This window comes from Psammomys obesus, unplaced genomic scaffold, assembly GCF_907164565.1.
Source record: "Psammomys obesus unplaced genomic scaffold, mPsaObe1.curated_primary_1811, whole genome shotgun sequence".
NCBI lineage: Eukaryota > Metazoa > Chordata > Mammalia > Rodentia > Muridae > Psammomys > Psammomys obesus.
The window spans coordinates 5,253,745-5,276,225 of NW_026596125.1; the positions used below are offsets into that span (position 1 = coordinate 5,253,745).

General features: G+C 39.1%; 1 protein-coding gene across 7 annotated transcripts in view; it reads left to right on the forward strand.

The window, feature by feature from the left end:
- Nucleotides 1-22,481, forward strand: part of Btrc (beta-transducin repeat containing E3 ubiquitin protein ligase) — a 162,599-nt gene that overhangs the window by 28,842 nt on the left and 111,276 nt on the right. For 4 of the 7 annotated variants that reach the window (XM_055630136.1, XM_055630132.1, XM_055630133.1 and 1 more), the window contains exon 2: nucleotides 9,264-9,305. The exons of the other annotated variants lie outside the window; for them this stretch is intronic. In XM_055630136.1, coding sequence (XP_055486111.1) covers nucleotides 9,264-9,305 — 42 coding nt within the window. The remainder of the gene's footprint in view (nucleotides 1-9,263; nucleotides 9,306-22,481) is intronic. 7 annotated transcript variants of the gene reach the window in all.

Consider the following 22,481-nt stretch of genomic DNA (forward strand, 5'->3'; position numbering starts at 1 on the left):
TTCTGGGGGAATCCAATACCCTAACACACATGCAGGCAATACACCAATGCACATAAAATAAAAATTAAATTAGAATTTTAAAACCCACTTTTTTATGTGTATGGGTGTTTTGCCTGCCTGTATGTCTTTGTAGCACATGCGTGCAGTGTCTACAGAGGCCAGGAGAGGGTGTTGGATCCTCTGGAACTACAGATACAGATGGTTAATTGCCATGTGTTTGCTGGGAATCAAATCCCTGGGCCTCTGGAACAGCAGCCAAAGCTCTTACCTACTGAGCCATCTCTCCAGCCTTTAGATGTTGTTTAGTTTTATATGATGAAAGTAACGCTTCCACCAAGATTTTAAAATTTGGTGATAGATATTTAATTAAAATTCCTTCATAAATTCCATTATTTGTTTTCTTTATAGGGAAATCCAGTGTCTTTAAGAGCACAGTCCCAAAACAAAGTTGTTACATATTGGAGAAAAGCAGAATGATGGTGTTGTTATGGCAACTCAAATGGGGAAAATGAAAAGCGCAGATAAGCTTCATCCTGTTGTCATAGTAACCATAGTTGTGAAAATGATTAAGGCTGGTTGAGGAAGGGTATATTACAGCTTTAGTCTGCTGAAAGTAAGTAGTGAAATAAAAGATGGGAAATGGTTTTAAACATAAGCAGATCTGGTGCCCTAAGTTGCTCGTACCATTGTATACAGACTGCTCTTGGTTCTTTCAGATGATATTTGTTGTCTCATATCATAATGGCACAAGGGAAAGGTGCATATAGTAACTCTGTGAAGAGGCTGTGAATAAGTCTTTTTGTTGGCAAGTTAGAAAGAAATCAAAGTTAGAAATTTTTGTTCCTAAAATGATTTTTTAAGTATTATTTTTCTCCAGTTTTCTTTTACCATTTTCTTCATTTCTCAGTGCTTAATTTTCATACTTTCTTGCTGTAACATTTTATTCATAAGTAGTAAAGTGTAATACAAATACCTAAGGTTATTAGTAGTTTATAAAACATTAGGTGCAGTATTTTGATTGCTTATGAACAGATAGATGGATTTGATGGTAAAAGGTATGCATCTGAATGAATGTAGAAAATAATTTTAGCTTTGTCTTTCAAACTTTGTAATAAAAGCTTACATGTAATTTTAAATGCCATTATTTCTTTCACGTCTTCTATTCATGCATCAAAGCAAAAATGCTTCATCCACCAGAGTGGAGACGTGTTAGGAATAAACCTGATGGAAGCTGTGTTCTTTGTTCAGCAGCTGGCTGCTTGCACAGGTTTCTGTGGTAATGGAATTGGCATCTCTGTATTAGAGTATTGATCCTGCTTCATAGGTATTGTGTACAAAGTCGCCCGGTTACAATGTATTAAAGTACTTTGAGAGCAGTTTATATTACAAATGAGATGGAGGGAGATGGAGTTCTGCAAGACTAGGTATGGACACCTGCTGTAAATATCCATAGAATTATAGATTATTTTTCTAAAAATTCACATTTAAATGCTCATATTTCCACCCACATTTCATTGCAAATAACTGACCATTAACCTGAGCTGGAGCTGCTTACTCTACTGTCATCCCTCTTACCCCTGAGTACAGGTTTATGGATAAACTTGTTGTTGAAGCAAAGTTAGTGAAGTTTTACATAGAAATAAAGCATTGTACATGCTCCAGGTTTAAGAGCAAATGCTTAAATGATCTCTCCTGCTCTTTCTCTCTGGAAAAGGACAGTGCAAGTCTAGAACATACATGGTATAGAATCATCTAGGTCTGTGTGTGTGTGTGTGTGGTTTCTGAATTTTTTTTTTTTAATTAATCAAAAAAGACTGCATACTTTTGAAATTTCCTATGTAGACCAAACTGGCCTTGAATTTGCAGTGATTCTTCTGCTTGTGTCTCCTGGGTGCACCAACGTCACCCAGCCTTGAATTATTTACGTATTCTAAATAAGTCTAACAGAATCTCACATAGCCTAGATTGTTCTTGATTCACTATATAGCTCAGTCTGGCGCTCGCTCCCTCTCCTCTTTTTTCCTCTCCTTCCCTCCTCCTCTCTCTCTTCATCTCCTCCCTCTCTGTGTCCCTCCCTCTCCCAAATCCTGTCTGGTTTGGAACTTAGTATGGCTTCTCACTAAAGGAGATCTGAGTGCTATGCTGAGATTAAAGGCTTGTACCTGACAGCCTTGAACTTTCTGGGGGCAGGGGGGTGGGTTCCAAGACAGGGTCTCACTATGTAGCTCTTGCTTTCCTGGAACTTGCTGTGTAGACTAGGCTTCATACTCGCAGAGATCCCCTTATCTCTTCATCCCTGTTTGCTGGGATTAAAGGCATGTGCCTATACTTTCCAGCAGCCCTAAACTTTTGATCCTCTTGACTCCCACTTTCAAATGCTGGTACTATGGGTATGTACTACCTCCAGCTTTAGTTATTTTTTTTATTTTTAACATTCCCCTTCCAATTCATGGCCTTTAAAAAATATTGTTATTTGTCTGTCCCTAAATCCATAAATCCAACCTGCTCATACATGTTTTCAGGGCTGACCATTTGGTCTTAGATGACCAGTTGGTGTGCTTTTCCTAGGGGAAGACTGTTTCTCCTATTCTCAGCTTTTCTTAGTTCCCTGCAGTTCTTTGTATAGACTTGAGGCCTTGTGAACTTTCCTTGTCCATGTTAGTATGTCCATTTGTTCTTCCTTGTTCAGGTCATATACAGCCATGTTGGTGAGACATCATGGGTGTAGCTTCTTACATTACTAAGAGACACAGTCTCACAGCAAACTTCCCTGTTTCTCTGGCTCTTCCGATTTCTCTGCCACCTCTTAGTGTTTCCTAAGCCTAACCTGCAGGAATTCTGTTGTAGATGTATCAACTGGGCCTGGACTGTGCAATTCTGCATTTCATGAGTTGTGGTTTTCTGTTAATGGTCTCCATCTATTGCAAAGAGAAGTTTCCCTGGGGAGGGGTGAAGACTAGACTTCTGTGGGTATAAAGACAGATAGACAGACATTTAGATATAGTTGGGGATTATGTTGGCTTAGGAAAATGGCAGTTGTTGATTCTCCTCCAAGAGCGAAGTCTTAGTGCTGAGGAGTTGGCTAGGTTTCCAATACCAGGTGTGATTTCTCTTTTTTTGGGCAGGTTAACTTAAGTCCAGTTACAGAGCTGTTGGGTGTGTGTTGGAAGAGAAATCTTCTAAAGGTAAACCTGTGTAAACACATGTGATGCAGGTTTTAAAATTGGTTTTCTGAAAGTGGATGATATCGGGATGTGTATTTGAGATGCACTAGTTTGCATCTTGGCTTATGATAAACTGAATTGGAAGATGGAGTTCTTTATTTTCCTTGAAGAAAGATTATTAGGTATATTCCGCACTCTTCATTTCACCGTTTCTTGTCACATTTCACTTGCTTCAGAAATACTCATTTCATATCCTTCTTTTGAATATGTAACTCTTAATATTAATGTCCTGAGAGAGGAGATTTCTTATCTAACCTCAGTAATAACCACAACATCACAAAAATGTCCTCACAACACATCAAGCAATCAGATAGGCAATAAATCTATTCTCCTGCTAAATTCCATACCCTGGATGGGGAGGGTAGATGATGTTCATATTTGTTACTTACCAGGAAACATGACACTTGGTCTTTGAAATGGTTATTTATTTCATATACTGTGGCTGCCAATCAGTCAGCTATTTCCAAATAGTGGAGTAAACACTGCTGAAAATGAGTTTCTTTTCTCTGTGGTACGCAGGAAATCAGGTGCAATACTGTTGTTTTTATTTATATAGCCATTTATTTTTTTTCTAATGAGGAGGTAATTTTCTTTTCTCTTCTCCACAAAAGTTAAGGGGCATCCGAGAGAGCTGGGAGACTTGGTCTGTAGTCATTGAAATACTGTTTGATACCAGGTGATCCTTTCAGGAGCAGATACCCTCCTTAGGAGAGATCCCAGGTGGTACCCTTTGGGCTCCCCCAGCTCATTCACCGAGGAGCTGCTCCTCAGGGTCACTCAAGGGCTTGACTTCTTTTTCTGGAAAGAATCTTACTGTGGTTGCTTTTGCTGCCTTTGCCTGGTGGGGAGAGACAAGGCCCTGGTATAGTACCAGCCTGTCCTCCAGCCCTGCGGAGGCCTGGCAGTGGCTGTGAGCAAATATGTAAGCCCATCAGTGGGAAAGTGTTGGCAAAACCTTTCTCTGCAGTGGAAGATGGCCGCCTCTTCTGTTTTTTCCTATAGCTATAGCCCAGATTTCTTTTTCTGTTCTCTCCTCTTTTCATTTCTGCCCTGTCTTCCATCTTTCAGGAATACATACAGCCTAACCTTCCCAGTGACTGCAGTGATCATTGGAAGGGTGTGTATAGGCCAACTTTGCATTATTAAAAACTTCAGCTGGTGGCCTACTTATTTCAAGTAATATTTAATGCAATACATTTTAGGATAGTAAAAGAATTTGAACAGTTCTTTAGGGCTTCTTGCAATAAGATTTGACTTTTTGTTTGTTTGTTTTGTTTTTCAAGACAGAGTTATTCTGTGTATCTGTATAGCCAGGACCATCCTGGAATTCACTCTAGATTAGGCTAGCCCTCAACTCACAGAGATCTGCCTGCCTCTGCCTCCCAAGTGCTGGGATTAAAGGTGTGCTCCACTACTGCCTGGCTTGACTTGATTTTTTTTTTAAGTACATTGTTTTGTTTTACTTTTTAAAATAATTTTTTTATTATTATTTTATGTACATTGGTATTTTGACTGTATGTATGCCAAATACTGTTTGATAACAGGTGTATCAAACCTGTGTGATGGTGTCAGATCCCCTGGAACAGGAGTTACAAACACTTGTGAGCTGCCATGTGGATGCAGGGAATCGAACCCAGCTCTTCTGGAAGAACAGCTAGTGCTCTTAACTGCTGAGCCATCTCTCCAGCCCTTGACTTGAATTTAATATGGTTAAATTCCAAATAAGTTTTTGTGGTTATTAAACAAAAAACTTAGTAATCTGAGACAGTTGCACATTTCCTATGACTAAGAAAAGGAGCATTTAAAAAATACAGGAAGCCTGTAATCCCAGTACTCAGGGAGGTAGAGGCAGGCAGATCTCTGTGAGTTCGAAGCCAGCCTGGTCTACAAAGGGAGTCCAGGACAGCCAAGGCTACACAGAGAAACCCTGTCTCGAAAAACAAAACAAAACAAACAGGAACAAGAACAAAAACAGGAATCAAAAGCAGGTAATTTTTAAATGGCATAGCAAAGAAAGTATAAATAAACAGAGCTTTTGTTCTCTAATAAGAGAAATAAGATACTGCTTGTCTCTGTTCCTACATTTGTCATCAAGCTTATTTTCCTGTATATGTGTATTTAAAAATTGTGTGTGTGTGTGTGTGTGTGTGTGTGTGTGTGTGTGTGTGTGTGTATTTGCATGCATGCCCTCTCCAGAGAGAGGTAGGGGAGACTGGCTCTGGCAATGTAGCTCTGACCTGGAACTCCCTATGTCTAGCCTCAATTTCACAGAAATCTGTTTCCACCTCCTGAGTGCTGGGACTAAAGGGTGGGCTAACATACCTAGCAGAATGTCTAAAAAAAAAAAAAAGACTCATATATATCTCATGCTGGCCTATAGCTGAAGAGGACCTTGAACTTCTGATAATCTCACTCTTCTCCTGTTTTGGGACTACAGGTGTGTGACACTGCACAGTTTATAAGGTGCTGGGAATGGAACATAGGCTCCCTGAATACTAGGCAAATAGTCTTCCAAACAGCCTACGTCCCTAGCCCCAAAATGACTGTTTTAGTATTGAAAACATTCTGTCTCTAGATAGTGCTACGATGCCCTGTTGCCTGCTAATGTTTAATTTTTTATCTAATTTTAAAAAATAGTTCTTATTTTATTCTTTCAAAATGGACAGTCTTAATTTCTATGCTTCCCGGTTTCTTTACTCTTAAAATGTTTCTAACAGTTCCTTACAGATAAAGTTCCGCATCTCTAGTTGAAGTCAGCATTCTAATGCAGATGTTTAGAATCCCAGTTAATTTCACTGCAAAGCTTGGGTAGATAGAAAGGGAGGAAAATCCCCTCATAAGGAGGGGGAAAGGGCTCCCTGTGCTTCCTTAGAGCATTAAAATTCAAGCCTGGCTACCTTCTAAAACATTTGTTCATTGTTATTTATTAAGGACACAATTAGTCAGATATAACTGTCTGATAAACTAGAATTTTGAACAAACAAATGCTTTAAAATTCTAATAACTGTGCATAACCAGTAAATTATTCTTACTTGAATTTCCACGGCTGTGCAGAGGAAGGTTCCTAAGTACATAATTGCATAAGAGAGCCCCCCAGCTTCCAGAGGAGCCATTCCAGTGAATTGTGTAAATAATATGCTTTAAAAACACAATCTCCTCGTATATGAATTTAGATTTTTCCAGATATGGAGTAGCTTTGCACCTGTGAGACTAGAGCACAGCCCTAAAAAGGCCTTCCTAATTATGAGCTTACTAGAGAGACTGGAATGACCCAAAGCAAATTAATACATAGATTTTTTTTTCAACTTTCTATAAAAACATTTTTGCTGTTCTGCTTTAGTACAGAAAACAAAAGATCTTCAATTCCCACTGGCAAGAGGGAAGGGCCCTCGTATATACAAAAATATCTTTTTGATATCAACGTTCTAATTTTTTTAGTTGCCAAATACTTGTGTTTTTCCTTCCTTTCTTCCTTCCCTTGGTTCTTTCTTTCTTATTAACATAACTTACATCTGACACTTGGATAAGTTTACTGTAAGATTTTCCAAAACTGGGGAAGTGTGGGCAGCAAAAATCAGAGGAGTTCAAGGTCCTCATTGGCTATGTAATGAGTTTCAGGCCAACCTGGGATACGTGAAACCCTGTCTTTTAAAAAAAGTTTTACGTTAGTTGTACAATGATCTATGTGTACTAAAGTAGGCAAGGCTTTGCAAGGTTATGATAACAACAGGTGAATTTTATGGCCATATCAAATTAGCTATATTTAATCCTAATTTCTACAGCATTGTCTTTCATTTCATTTTGTAGCCTATACTGGCCTTAAATCTGCAGTAACCCTCCTGCTTCCCAAGTACCACCCGTACAGAGCCTTCCAAACGTTTATAATGTTTCCATGTGGGGACTGGCCAGGTGTGGTGGCACACACCTTTAATCCCACACACTGGAAGCAGGTGTAGGTGGACTCTGTGAGTTTAAGGCCAGTTTGGTCTACATAGTGAGTTACAGGACAACCAGGCTAACATAATAGACAGATCCTGTGTCAAAAACAAGCAAGCAAACAAACAAAAGATGTAGGGCTGGAGAGGTGGCTCTTAGTGGTTAAAAACACTTTGCTGGAGGACCTGTGCTTAGTTCCCAGAATTCACATGGTTGCCCACAACCATCGGTAAGTATAGTTCCAGGGGATCTAATACCTTCTTCTGTCTTCCATAGATACTGGGAACTCAGGTGATATACAGACACACATGGAGGCAAAACACCCATACACAGAAAAATAAATCACAAAAACACTTGTAGAACACTTTAAAATGTTCAACTATCGCGTTGCCTAATTCCTCTTTCAATAAGGATGGACAGCTCTTAAAGGATACAGAGAACTAAAGGGAAGATATATAGTTGGGTCCCATAAGGACTAGAGTCAGGTATAAAATGTCTTTAGATCCCAAGACAATGATTTTCTCATATCTAGGATAGATCTCACTTGGGCTTGGTTTATAGTCCTTGTAATATGTTGCTGGATTTTATCAGTATTTTGTTGAGGTTTTTTTGCTTGTATGTTGCTAAGAGATACTGATTTGTAATCTTCATTCTGCTGTTGTTGAGTTTTGAGTTCATCCAACAAGTTTAATTTTTTTTTTTTTGAGACAGGAAAAAGAATTGTTTAGTGCTTTCTAAATGTTCATAAATGTTCAGATATGGGCACCTTTGTAGATGAGGCTGGCCTTGAACTCTCAGAGATCTACCTTGCCTCTGCCTTCCCAAGTGCTAGGATTAAAGTTGTACAACACCATGCCCGCCCTAAACTTCTTTCTTTTCCTTCCTTCCTTCCTTTCTTTCTTTCTCTTTCTTTCTTTTTCTTTCTTCTTTCATCACTTTATAATCTGATCTACTTATTTTCAATTCTTATATTTCCATTTGCTTTTCTATTGTTTCTTTGCTAGTACTTTTTATTTCAAGAATGTTTACACTTAGTTACTGGAACATTTTTATTCCAGCTATATTAATGTTTTTACAATTCTAATATCTCTGTCAATTTGGCATTGGCATTGCTGATAGAAGCTGAAAATTTCCCCTTTGGTATGCCAATTTGATTTGCCATTGGCATTTGTTGTTGTTGTTGTTTTGTATTTTTTAGATCCATCCATCCATCCATCCATTCGTCCATCTATCCATCCATCCTATCCATCCTACAGCATTCTGCCTGTGCACCAGATCTCATTACAGATGGTTGTGAGCCACCATGTGGTTGCTGGTAGTTAAACTTAGGACCTCTGGAAGAGCAGCCACCGCTGTTAACCTCTTAGCCATCTCTCCAGCCTCCTACATGTTATTCTAATCTCATTAAAAATAGTTATATTTTTGATGTCCGTAGTGGTGCAAACCTGTAATCTCAGTGCTTAGAGAAGGCTATGAGAAGAGGATTGTGAGTTTGTGCGTTTACTGTGTATCCCAGAAAGAAAGCCTGTGCAATCGACATTGAGACTTACTCTGTAAATGATACTTTGTGGCCACCATGGATCTGGTTAGTGGTCTGTCTTATGTTTCAGTTCTGAGAGTCTTCAGCTTGCTTGTTTGAGTTACAGGTACCCATTTGGGGTAAACACTGGAGTTTAGTCGCTCTTTAAGATTGCTTTCCTGGTGTCTTTCCCACAATCTAAGGGTCACTGTTGTCTGGTTTCTTAGGGACTTATTTCAGTCCTGTATCTAGAAAGGCAAGGCTATATTTAAACCTGAAACTGCTAATGTGTGTGGGAGTAAAAATGATGAAAGTAATAAGGGTCGGAGGCTGAGGCTGGGGGGTGACAGAAACTGGGAGTCTTTGCCTCTCCCTTTTTCAACGAAGGCCTCTATTTCAGAATTTTGGGTTCTTGTGGGTCTTTGTTTCTATGATGACTTTTGTCCTGGGATGGCATAGAGAGAATGCAGAGAATTTAAAGAAAAATGTGAGGTTCTCATTCTCTCAAGATTACAAAACTTGAACTAAAATCAGGCTTTTTCTGGAGCCCTTTACCTACACTGATGCTCACTTTTGGGTTTCAGGCTGCAGTTCCGGCTGGTGGATATTGGAGGAATAATAAAAAGGTAAATCTATTGTTGGTTCAGTATTATGTTAAGGTCTTCTTCCTCACCCACTTGCTAATGTTTACTTTCCAGAGTCCTCCATAGTTGCTCCATGTGTTCTGTCCATTTGTGTTAGCTGCATTCAGTGGGAGATGCAGGAGGAGCTCATTGTGTCCTGCATGGAACCAGGAACCTGTTAGTCCCTTTCTCCTTGGTATTCATGCTGCACAGCAGTACATTGTGCAGCTTCAGTCTTGAACTAAAATCATGGTCCACCTTAAGATCTATCATGGTAACAAGAGTGCTTAAAGCATATGTTACTGTACTTGATGGCTGTAGTGCCTAAGGTTAAGTCATCAGGTCAAGTTCATTTATTGCAGTCTTCATTTCAAGTACCTGAAGGATGTGTGTTAAAATCTCAAACTATGCTTACAGAATTGTATGTTCTCTTTCCTCCCTCCCTCCTTTTCTTTTGTGCATGATACTGATTTTTGGGCCTCACACATGGTAGATAAGTGTTCCACCACCGAGCTATATCCCCTATTTTGCTTCCTATCATTTAGAAGTTGTTTTTTTTTTCTTTCTTTCTTTCTTTTTCTTTTTTTTTTTTTTTAATTAGGAGACTGTAATGCTTTTAAATTTCGAAGCAATTTTAAAGATGTGGAAAAAAATTCACATTTTTATAATGTATTTTGACCCAGTGTACTTTATCATTTCAACATGAACTTAGTGTTAAATTGTTGAAGGTGTTTTGTTTTACAAAAAAAATTCATTGGGTATTTAAACAGCAATATTTGGAATATATCATCATTCAAGTGCACTGTAGCCATGTATGACTAGTGTTTTGTATTGTGCAATGTGCAGACACACACACACATACCTAAATGTAGATACTGACATGATTAAACATGATTGGGGGGAGGTTGTTTCAAAATAGGGTTTCCTGGTGTAGCCTTGGCTGTCCTTTTGTAGACCAGGCTGTCCTTGAACTCACAGTGATCCGCCTGCCTCTGCCTCCTCCTGTTGGCATAGTATGAATTTTTTAATAGTTCATATATATATATATATATCTCCCTTATTTTTTTTCTAAGGTAAACTCTTGCTGCATAGCCCAGGATAGCTTTGAACCTATCTTTCTGTTTCAGCTTTCTGGATAGCTTTGAACCTATCTTTCTGTTTCAGCTTTCTGAGTATGTGAGCCTTAGTTGTTCACGTCCATGTTCTGTAATATGCATTTAAAATGTTAATCATGCAGTTACAATTATGTGTCTACAATCTCTAATTCTAGGATATTTCCGTTATACCATGTAAAATTTATTATCTGTTACATAGGTTCTTTTTGTTTCTGCCTCCAGCAATTGCCAATCAGCATTCTATTTTTCCTGTTCTATATATTTTGTATTTTGTTTCTGGCTTCTTTTACTTAGCATAATACCTTTTGGGTTCATCCATATTATAGCATGTGTCATTTTTATTCATTCATTATTGGTAAATATCTAGGCCATTTACACCTTTTGACTATTTTGAAAAATACTGCTGTGAACATGTATACACATGTGATTGGGTGCTTTAATGTTTTCATGTATGTAAATGAGTAAGTGGAGTTGCTAGGATAGTCCTGCAGTTATATTTACCTTTTTGAGATTTACCAAACTGGTTTCCACAAAATTTTTAAATTAATTTATTTTTATTTTATGTACATTGATATTCTGCCTGAACATATATCTGTGTGAGGCTGTCAGATCCCTTGGAACTGGAATTACAGACAGTTGTGAGTTGCCGTGTGGGTGCTGGGAATTGAGCCCGCGTCCTTTGGTGCTTTTAACTGCTGAGCCATCTCTCCAGCCTCCTGGTTTTCACAGTCTTTGAACTATTTTCTCTTTCCACCAGCAACATGTGAAGGGTTTCTGTTTGGGGTTCCCCATCCATTGTAGGTTAGTTTCTGTGTGGAACTGTTTTGTACTTTGATCTAGGCTCCAGCACACCGAGGCACTGCAGCGTGCTTCTCTCCTGAAGTGACTGATGGACTCTAGTGGTTTTTAAGTTGCCACCCTACTTGGATGTGAAATGTACATTCTGATATTCATTTTCCTAATGTTGAACAATCTTTTCACCTGTTTGATCATTTGCATATCCTTGTGGAGCTGTGCTTCTCCACCTCCTAACACTATGACCTTATACAGTTCCTCATGTTGAGGTGACCCCAACCATACAATTATTTTGTCGTTACTTTGTATCTGTAATTTTGCTACTGTTATGAATTGTAATGTAAATATCTGTGTTTTCTGATGATCTTAGACAATCCCTGTGAAAGGGTTGTTTGACCCCTAAAGGGGTCACGACTCACAGGTTGAGTACCATTGTCATAGAGAAAGGCCTTAGGTTTTTTGGTTTGTTTGTTTGTTTTTTGTCCACCAACCCCATTTTAAAATTGGGTTACTTGGCTTTTGTTGTTGTTGCTAAATTATAAGAGTTCTCAAGCTTCTGTACTCAGGCAATCCTCCTGTCTCAGCCTCCAGAGTATTCCTCCTAAGAACTTTATTTTACCTTCTCTTCCTCCTCCTCCTCTTGTTGTTACTATGTGGATTAAATTCAGTGCTTCATACATGCAAGGCAAGCCTTTTATTTTGCAAAAAGTTATTTGTGTATGTACCACATACACATGTGTGCACATCTATGTAGAGTCTAGAGAACAACCTCACTTTTTGACCCCTTCACCTAATTCTTTGAGGCAAGGTCTCTGGTTGGTTAGCCAGGAACACACCATAGGCTGGCTGGTCAGTGAGCTCAGGGCTCTGTCTAGCTCCACTTTTCTAGCCTGCTATTTTAAGTACGTACCCACATGTTTAGCTTTTTCTGTGGGTTTTGAGGATCAAGCTCAGGGCCTCAAGCTTCTACAAGCATTTTATTTACTGAGTTACTCACATAGCACCCCAAAACTCTTTATAAATTTTGGATAACAGACCCTATTAAATACATGCTTTGTTAATTGTTTGCCTTGCAAAACAATATGTACCTAGAATTATCTATCTCCTTTAAAGAATTTCTTTTCCCGCTTATTATTTCTATTTTCGACTCTGTATTTTTGTCATGTTTTACTTCTCTGTGTGTAATAAACACTGCAGTTTATTAATTTTGCTTGATTTATGTGTGTGTGTGTTTTGTGTCTGTGTGTGCACTGGCGAATACATGTGTGCATGCGCAGGTGTCATGTCAGGTTCGTTTATCATTTTCTCCTTTTCCTCCTCCTCCTCTTTCCTTCCCCCTTCCTCTCTGTTAAGAGAGTCTCTCTGTAGTCCTGTCTGTCCTTGAACTCTGTAGACCATGCTGGCCTTGAACCACAGAGATCTGCCTGCCTTTACCAGCCAACTGCTGTGGCTGGTGTGTTCCACCATGCTCAGTGGATTGTGTTATTATTATTAATGTTATTATTACTTTTAGAAAAATATTTATTGATTGATAATTGGTTGGTTGGTTGGCTTTTCATGACAGGGCTTCTCTGTGTAGCCCTAGCTATCCTGGAACTCACTCTGTAGACCAGGCTCGAGCGCTGGGATTAAAGGTGTGCATCACCCTCCACCCCCCTGGAACACTCACTAGTCCATTAGGTCTGCCTGGACTGCAAGCCCCCGGGATCACATATCCATACCACCTTCCACCTTTCCCAGAGCTGGGGCTGCAGGCGAGCTCCACCGCAGCTGGCTTTTATGAGGGTGGATTCCAAGCTCAGGTGTAAACATTTAACCTGCTGAGCCATCTCCCCAGCCCCAAGCTTCTTATTTTTTTTAAAGTAGTTTTAAGATGAGACAGTTTTAAAACATGTAGTGGCATATTTACATTTTTGGCAGTTTTTATGTCTTACTGTCTTTCAAATATATATGGAAATTTTTTTTTCAAAAAGATTTTCTTATTTTTCTTCCCCTTCCCCTCAGGTTACACCACTTACACATATACATGTCACATGATTAGTTTTACAGCCACTGAGGTTTTTCCTTTTTTAAATGACTATTTGTTTTCATTTTATATGCATTGGTGTTTTGCATTCATGTATGTATGTGTGAGGGTGTCAGATCACCTGGGACTGGAGTTACAAGACAGTTGTGAGCTGCTCTTTGTTTTTTTTTTCGTAGTATTTTTCTCTTGGTACAGCATTCTGTGTATTGCTCTTTTTTTTCTCTTTCTCTTCCTTTTTGTTTGTTTGTTTTTGTTTGTTTGTTTTTGTTTTTGAGACAGGATTTCTTTGTGTAGCATGGCTGTCCTGGACTCTCTTTATAGACCAGGCTGGCCAGAACTCAGATACATGCCTTCTTCGTCGTCTGTGTGCTGGGACTAACAGCGTGTACCGCTACCTGGCTTATTTTTCATATTTTAATATTTTCACTTTTTCCTATAATGTTTAATCTGTAGGAAAGAGTCTATCTTGTGAAATTACCTTTTTAGATTTTGTATTTTTCTTTTGGAAACTTCTCGTTTTATTTCGAGACAGGATAGGTCTTCCTGTACCCTGCACTATTCACCTCCCAAGTGCTGGGACTGCAGATTTGTGCCACCAGGTCCTTCATATATATATATATATATATATATATATATATATATATATATATATTATAACCAGGTCCTCCTTAAATTTAGTTTTCGACACTGTGACTTTTCTGTTATTGCACACGTGTGCTTTTTGTTCTTAGAAGTTGTTTTGGCTAGATTTGAAGATCCGCTTTATGTTATTGTCATGGATGTTTAAGATTTGCTTGGATAGATTTCATGTGGCTTTTTTTTTTTTTCTAGTAGAGTTTAATAGTGTAAATGACTTATCTTTCTGGGACCGAGTCACATCTTTAGTTTTTTTTTAATGTCTCATTCAGTTTTCAGAACAGGAGATCTTCCCGTACCCCAGGTTTGCATGATTTCTAGTTGTGGTGCTTACAGATTCTGTTGTCATAGCTTGTCTAGTTTTGTAGAGTTTTACCATGTTAAAAAGAGCTTCATGCTCAAGAATAGACTTAAGGAGGAAGTGAGTTTCTTGTATCTGAAGGCTTTTCCTTGAAGACACATGCTCCTTAATTATTTGTTGTTGTTGGGTAGCCTTAAACTCACAGCTATGTGCCTGCCTCTGCCTCCCTGAGTGTTCCCTTTAAAGGAGTGTGCCACCAAGCCCTGCTATGCTCCTTAATTCTAATCTTTTTATCTTTTATAAAGTATGTTCTGTGTTCCTCAAGTATGTAGTTCTATTGAACTCTGGGTTCCCCTTTCTTATGTGACTTATTGAAACTGCCCCACCCCAAAGATTAGTGTAGTTTTATGGGTCACTTCATCCAGTTTCTGTCCATTAGGACTGCACAACCTGCCATTATCTTAAAATATTGCTTCACATGCAGCACCTGGTTTTCCTGGCTTATGGCTGACACTGTGGTAGAAGCTGAACTCCTGCTGTTTATCTTTGAGTTTCCATTTATTACATGTAGTAGCTGTGTGAGATGGCATCTAACTGTATCTCCTGTCCTATTTAGTGAGCTCCAAGCCAGTCTGGGCTCCATAGTGAGGCAGTCTCTCAACAAAATAAAAAAATCCCAAAGCACAAACTAAATTTAAAATTTAAGTTCTGTAAATTCTCATTTTGCACAGTTCCAATATAGGAAATTTCATGTAAGTAACACCAGCCCTCCCAGTAGCATCATTTGAATTTCAGTTAGCATGGTATGTTAACTATAACTGCACAGTATACAGCTACAGTATACAGTTCTCCAGTCGATAGTAAGTGTCAAAATATGTGCTGGGGTCAGTCATGTCCTCAAAATCTGCTGGTGATTAGTGGCAGCTCCTCTGTTACTAAGGTTGTAGATAGCAAAGTTAGTTGTGTGGTCTTTTCCCACTGATATTTTTTAAGTACTGATAATTAAAAGTAGAAATTGGAGAATAAAGGTAAACCATAGTGACAATGATAACTAAAGTTTGAGCGAAAAGTTAAGATGGTAAAGAAGAAATAGCAGACAACAATGATATCATGGTTTAAAGTGTCTAGATATGTAGCCACAGGAAGTCAGGAAAGGTGAATTTTATTAACATAGATGGAGAAAATGATCATGGCATTTGAAAAGTTGAAGATGTCCCCGAGAAAACACTTCATTTAAAGAAAATGCTTTCATATTATAAGTTCTTAATACTGGTCAGGGTAGTGCATACTTTTAATCCCAGCCCTTTGTAGGCAGAGGCTGGTGGATCTTGTCAGGTGGAGGCCAGTCTGGTCTACATAGTATGTTTAGGCCAGCCGGAGTCTTAAAGAAAAAAAGAAAAAAAAAAGAAAAGTTCTTATTTGATATTTTACAAAACAGGTTAAATAGTAGGAGCTGATCTGAACTTAGAACAGCAGTTTGTGAAGGCATAGAAAAATTAATTGCTGGTCTGGAGAGATGGCTCAGTGGGTAAGAGCACTGGCTGCTCTTCCAGAGGACCCAGGTTCTATTCCAAGCACCCACACAGGGGCTCACAGCCTCCACTCCAGGGGATACAGCTCTCTTCTGGCTTCAAAGTTATTGCACGCACGTGGTGCGCATGCATGCATGCAAGTCAAAAGCACATAAAATCACTTAAGTGCCTGCTGTGTATGCAATTCCTTGGGTTTTGTTTCTTTTTTTAATATATTTTTTTATTTGTTACAATTTTTGTTTTGTTTTTTGAGTCAGGGTTTCACTGTAGGCGTGGCTCTTCTGGACTATTTCTATGGATCAGGCTGGGATCTCACAGCTTTCCTCTGCTTCCAAGCCTTGAGCTTAAAGGCATGCACTGCCACTGTCCAGCTGTGTATGGACGTTGTGAGCTTGTTTTGTGATTGTTTTTCCCAATAAATTACCAAATTGTAGGGGCTCGTAATAATACATAATATACATTTATTCATATTTTGTGGAGACTTACAAGTAAGTTATGTTTAAATTTTAAATGGCAGAGAATTATTACAAGGTGAACATCTCCCAATCTGAAACCCAAAATCCAAATGTTTTGAGCATTAACATAATATCACAGGTAGAAAATTCGACATTTAGCCTCATATGAGTTACAATAGAAATACAGATGTGCAAAATGTTACATAAAGTTAACTTCAGGTTTATATATAATGGTGTATTTAAATCAGTGAATTTATGTTTAGGCTTGGGTTCCATCTTTAAGTTATCTCAGTAAGTACATGCATCTATTATAACTTTCCCCCACCCTCCACAATTCTAGTCCCAGCAATTTTAGATAAGAGATACTCAAAGAAATATGTAATATTGCTATTCTCCTTTTGATCTTTCTGTCTCAGCTTCCTTTGTGTTGGGATTAGAGGTGGGAACTTCCATACCTAACAAATTTTTCTAAAATGGCCTTGCTATTTTTTTTGTTGTTTATTAATTTATTTAGTGTTGAGGCATGCATGTGTGTGCGTGGTGTGTTGCACATGGAAATCAAAGGTCAGTTTTTGGAGGTCAGTTCTCTCTACTTTGTGGGTCCTGCTGAGCTCTTCAGGCTTAGTGACAGGCACCTTTACTGGTTGAGCCACCTCACTGGGCCCATAAGTATTTTAAGTCTTCATTAGCTCAAGAGTGCTGACATTAAGATTGTGCTAGGCTTTAGCCTAGATTCAGGCCCCTTTCTAAAATTTTCTCACATTTGTCTCTTCAAACACACTTTTCTTTATTTTGTTACATTTGGTTAATTAATGTGATATGCTTACATGATATACAACATGTTTTCATACACATAGTCATTGTGAAGTAGTTGCCACCATCAAGCTTACCAACATGCCTATAACATATATATCCTTCCTTTACCAGAGGTTATACAGGTGAATAAGTTAGTGAATTGTGAAAGCATTTCATCTAACACATGCCTTACACTCTAGTTGATTTAATGTCTGTCTGTCTGTCTATCTATCTATCTATCTATCTATCTATCTATCTATCTATCTATCTCTAGATATAAAGAGGATCTATGAGAATGGCTTACAGGTTGTGGTCCAGCTAGTCTAACAGTGACTGAATACAAACAGAAGGTTCAAGAATCCAGCAGTTGTTCAGTCTGTGGGACTGGATGCCTCAGCTGGTCTTCAGTATATGCTGGAATCCCAAAGATGCAGGCTTTAATGCCAGTGAAGGAATGGATTTGATAGGGAGAGACAGCAAGAGCAAGCAGGTAAAGAGAGCAATTTTCTTTCTTTCTTGTCCTTTATATGGGCTGCCAGCAGAAGCGTAGGCACCTCAAACTCACGTTAGAAATGGGTCTTCCCATTTGAAATGATTTAATTTAAAAATATTTCATAGGTGTGCCCAGCCATCTGAGTTTTACTTAATCTGCGAGTGTAGTCTGGATGGCAGCCATAACCACCACAGTTCTTAATTTCTGAGCCATCTCTCCAGCCTATCACTCAGCTTGTTCATACTGGAGATGTTTCTTATAAGTAGTCATTGAATTATCTTCCCCCATTCCCCATTTTCATGACTGTTAGTTTGATGATAACAGCAGTGGGCCTCATTTCTCTAGGGTTTAGAAGTCCTGGACCCCTAAACTATCTAATAAATTCTGCAATTCTATGTGTGACTTTAAAAATGCCTCCCCTGCTTTCTTTTTGACACAAGGTCTTAGTCCAGGTTAACCTACCTCAAATTTACAGCATTAAAGTGCCATTTTATATGTACAGTTTACTAAATAAAGTATTGTAGTTTCGAGCCTATCTTTACCATTTGCTAGGTACCCCTCAGCTTTTGGCAATTGATTAACCTTCCTTTACCAGAGGTTATACAGGTGAATAAGTTAGTGAATTGTGGAAGCATTTCATCTAACACCTGCCCTACACTCTAATTGATTTAATCTTAATAACAGCTAGTGTTATCAGTAATATCACTATTCTGTAAGCAATGGTTTCTTATCTCTGGTATGTATTTTGTACTGTTCTCTGATAATTAAGCACACTTTTGTTTTGGAACATTTACCATGGCCAGATTAAAGATTTTGTTTTGTTTTTCTTTTTCAGGACAGGTTTTCTTTGTGTTGTCTTAGGACTAGCTTTGCAGACCAGGTTGGCCTTGAACTGAAGAGATCCACCTGGCTCTGCCCCCATCACCTGGCTAAAGATTTATTTTATTTTATTTTTTTTAGTAGAAGAAAGTGTATTTAGGGATTCTGATTGCAGAGGTTTAGAGTCCATAATGTTGCCTATGCTCCAAGAAGGTTGCAGAGGCAGGGAGCTAGGGCAGCTCTGGGAGCTTACTCTAAAGTTATATATTATGTATCCATTGTTCTGCCTGCCTGCCAGAAGAGAGCACCAGATTTCACTCTAGATGATGGTGAGCATCATCTAGATGAGGGCATCAGATCTTATTATAGATGGTTGTGAGCCACCATGTCGTTGCTGGGAATTGAACTCAGGACCTCTGGAAGAGCAGCCAACGCTCTTAACCTCTGAGCCATGTCTCCAGTCCTGAGAGAGCTTACTTCTGTAGCTCAAGAGGCAGAGAGAATGGGGAATTTTAAAGATATGTATGAATCATATCCCTGAGGAACAATCTGGGCAATCTAGGAGAGAAGGCAAATATGTGAGTACCTTACAGTAATATTATTGCAATAGAACTAAAGCGTAAGTCAGAACTTTTCTAAATATTAAAAAAAAACAAAGCTTAATAGCACTTATTGTCTAGCATGACCCAGTGTTATTTTATACTTTTTTCTTATAGTTACTATTTGTGTTAATTTCTCCCTAAAATAGAATATAAATCAGTTTAGAATATTTGTTTATCATACTCAAGGCTCTACTTTCAGTTCTCAGCACTGTGCTTGACCTGTGCAGGAGAGAGGGGGAGAGAAGAGAGAACATAGAGGTGAGAGGTAAGACTTAAAGGAGGATAAAGCGTATGAGAGCAGGTGTTTGAACTTATGAGAGACGTATTGAGACTTCACACCTGCCATTGCCATTTAGATACTGTCATGTTGCTCAATTAATTTACTTTCCTGTAAAAATAAAATACTAACAACTTTCTAAATAAAATGATTTGTTAAAGAAACCAGAATTTGAGCTGGGTACTGTGGCACATGCTTGTAATACCAATACTCAGGGAGGCAGAGGCAGGCAGATCGCTGTGAGTTCGTAGGCCAGCCTGGTCTAAAAGCGAGTCCAGGACAGCCAAGGCTACACAGAGAAACCCTGTCTCCAAAAAGCACAATTTCTTAGGAAACAATCTTTGTCTGACGAATTTTAGGTACACCTGTGAGGAATAAGTATTTGCTTGGTGGATAAATTACTGTTGTTATAGGCTCTAGTTCATATTGTCTTCGCAGAACATTTTGAATTGGAAGCTGCTGCTTTTTTTTCTCCTCCTCTTTCTGTTTTTGAAACAAAGCTTCTCTGTGTAGCCCTGGGTATCCTAGACCAGGCTAGTCTGGAATTTGGAGCACTGGTATTAAAGACATGTGCCACCATTGCCCTGTGGAGACCTTCCTTCCTTCCTTCCTTCCCTCCCTCCCTCCTGCCCTCCTGCCTTCCTGTTTTCCTTTTTCTGTTTTTCAAGACAGGGTTTTCTTGTGTAGCCTTGGCTGCCTTGGACTCACTTTGTAGACCAGACTGGTTTCGAGCTCATGAAGATCCATCTGCCTCTTTCCTGAGTGCTGGGATTACAGGCTACCACAACCAGCTAGAAGCCTTTCTTAATTATAGTGCATTTGCAAAATTATTATTATTATTGGTTTTTTGAGACAGGGTCTTTCTGCATAGTCCTGGCTGTCCTGGACTCACTTTGTAGACCAAGCTGGCCTCAAACTCACAGAGATCTGCCTGCCTCTGACTCCCTGAGTACAGGATACGTCATGTGCCTCAGCGCCTGGCTACATTTTGCAGATTTTATAACCCTTATTTAACTTTCCTACAGTTTTGTGTAATAAGTTAAATCAATTTGATCAGCTGACATATTATGGCAGGTGAGAGTTTCATTTTTGGAGTAAAGTAATAAATAGGGCTTTTTAAAAGGTGATAGTTGATGGATTGGGAAGTGAGATGAGGGTTCAGTGGGCAAAGGTGCCTGCTGTGAAGTCTGACAACCTGAGCCAGGACCCACAGAGGAGAAGCAAAGAACGGAATCTCCCGGGTCGTCCCCCACCCTCCGCATGTAATTCTTTAAGCGTGACCACTGACTTTGTCAGTTAGTTTCCAAGGCATATGGAATAGCGCATTTTTCTTAGCCTGAATTTTTTAGTTGATAAGAGTGGTGGAAGGGGAGTTCTTCACCATGGCTCAAGGATACATAAACTCTGAATGCAGCCATCTTTTTATTGTTGATCATTATAGCTTCTACTACTCCTAGAAGTTGACCATCAGGGACCTGAGTTTAGAAGATTTTGTCATTCAGCTCTTATATAGTAAATGCTGAGGCCAGCCCTTTGTCTGCAGGCCCATTAATCAGTGAAGAGAATCTGTGGCATTACTTTAGGTAGTCAAGTGTGGGGGAGGAGTGAAGATTCTCAGGGTTCTCTCAGGGTGGATTTGATAGGCACATGATGCTGTATTCTCGAAACACCAGACACCTTTTGTTGCAGCATTTCAGTTTTTTTCTCTCATTCTTTGATGCAGTAGAACCTTGTTTAGCACTCACTCCATTTTGCATGGGCTTAAAATTTTTAAGATTTATTTTTAAATTATGTGTGTGTTTATTTGTAAGTGTGTGGGTATGTAAACAAGTGCAGGTGGAGGCACATGAGTATGGGCAGAGGCCAAAAGAGGGCGTTGGATTTCCTGGAGCTGTGTGCTGCCTGATGTGGGTGCTAAGAAACAACCTCTGGTTCCCTGCAAGAGCAGCAGGCGCTTCTCCCTGCTAAGCCACATCGCCTGTCGTGTCCCCCCCCCCCGCCACTGTGTGTGTGTGTGCGTGTGTATGCATAAATAAGTTTTTAAAATGTTTTTAATTTTAATTTTGTTTTCAATTACTGTGTTTTGTGTTTTTGTGCATGTGTGCGTACCCCGTAGTCCCTGGGGATGGAACTCCACAATCCTCAGACTTCTGAGGCTTGCTCACCAAGCGCCTTTACTTGTTGAGACACCTCCTCAGTCTAGCTTTTTACAGTTGTGCTAAGGAGAGTCATCCAGGGTGAGGGTGGATGGAAAATGAGCTGAAGAGACAGGCCTGTGCTGTGCAGAGCTGTGTTTATACAGGATGAGATATAACCTATTAACTGACTTTTTTGAGACTTTAAGATTACATAGAGAAGGATCATTAAGGAATGTGTCATTCAGGAGTTCTTGAATGGTCAGTAAACGTTGACTGTTTAGATGTGGGAATGTAGTCGTGGTTGCTGGACTGACACCACTCCCGTTTCTTTTTTATTTAAAATGTTAAGGGTTTGGAGTATGGCTCAGTGGCAAAGTGTTATCCTAGCATGTCCCTGGGCTTGATCCACCCTAAAGATTTGGGGATAGGAGAAGTTTAGACATTTATATATAGTTTACAAAGAGAAATATCAAGGCGAGCCCAAAGCATAGTTAGAAAACTATGTGCTTTTTAAAGTGTTTATTAACTTAAAGATGTGGTCTTGCTATTGAGCCCAGGCTGGCCTCAGATGCATGACCTTCTTGCTTTAGCTTTCCAAGAATTGGGATTACTATCATGTGCTACCATGCTTGGATTTTCAAACTTCTTTTTTTTTTTTTTTTTTTCCCTCTGGATAGAACCTAGGGCCTCACACACTAGGAAAGCAGTCTACCTCTGAGCTGTATCTCCAGCCCCTTTCATTTTAACATTTTTCTTTTAGATATGGTATTGCTAAGACTGGCCTTAAACTCACTTCATAGATCTGGCAGGTCTTGAATATGTGATCTTCCTGTAGTAGCCTCCAGCAGCCGGGTTCTCAGGGCTGACAGTTCTGTCAAGGGCAATATTTATTAAATGATGGACAGAACACGTATTATGTCTTTGTTTTAAATTGACCCGTAAAGCCCTGAAAGGCACAGAAAGCACATGGGCATGGCAGCCAAAATTTCACTACCCAAATTTTCTTTCCCTGTTTATTCTCTCCTTTCATTTTAAAAATGTTCTTAAATATGAAGAAAGAGGAGAAACAGGTAAAGTTAGAGCCTGCTCCATTTATTTTATAGTGATTTGTTTTCCTCAAAGATTTAAGCAGCGTTTACTATTTTAAGATTAATTATTACAATACAAACCAATTTGAAAATTGGTTTTTAAATTG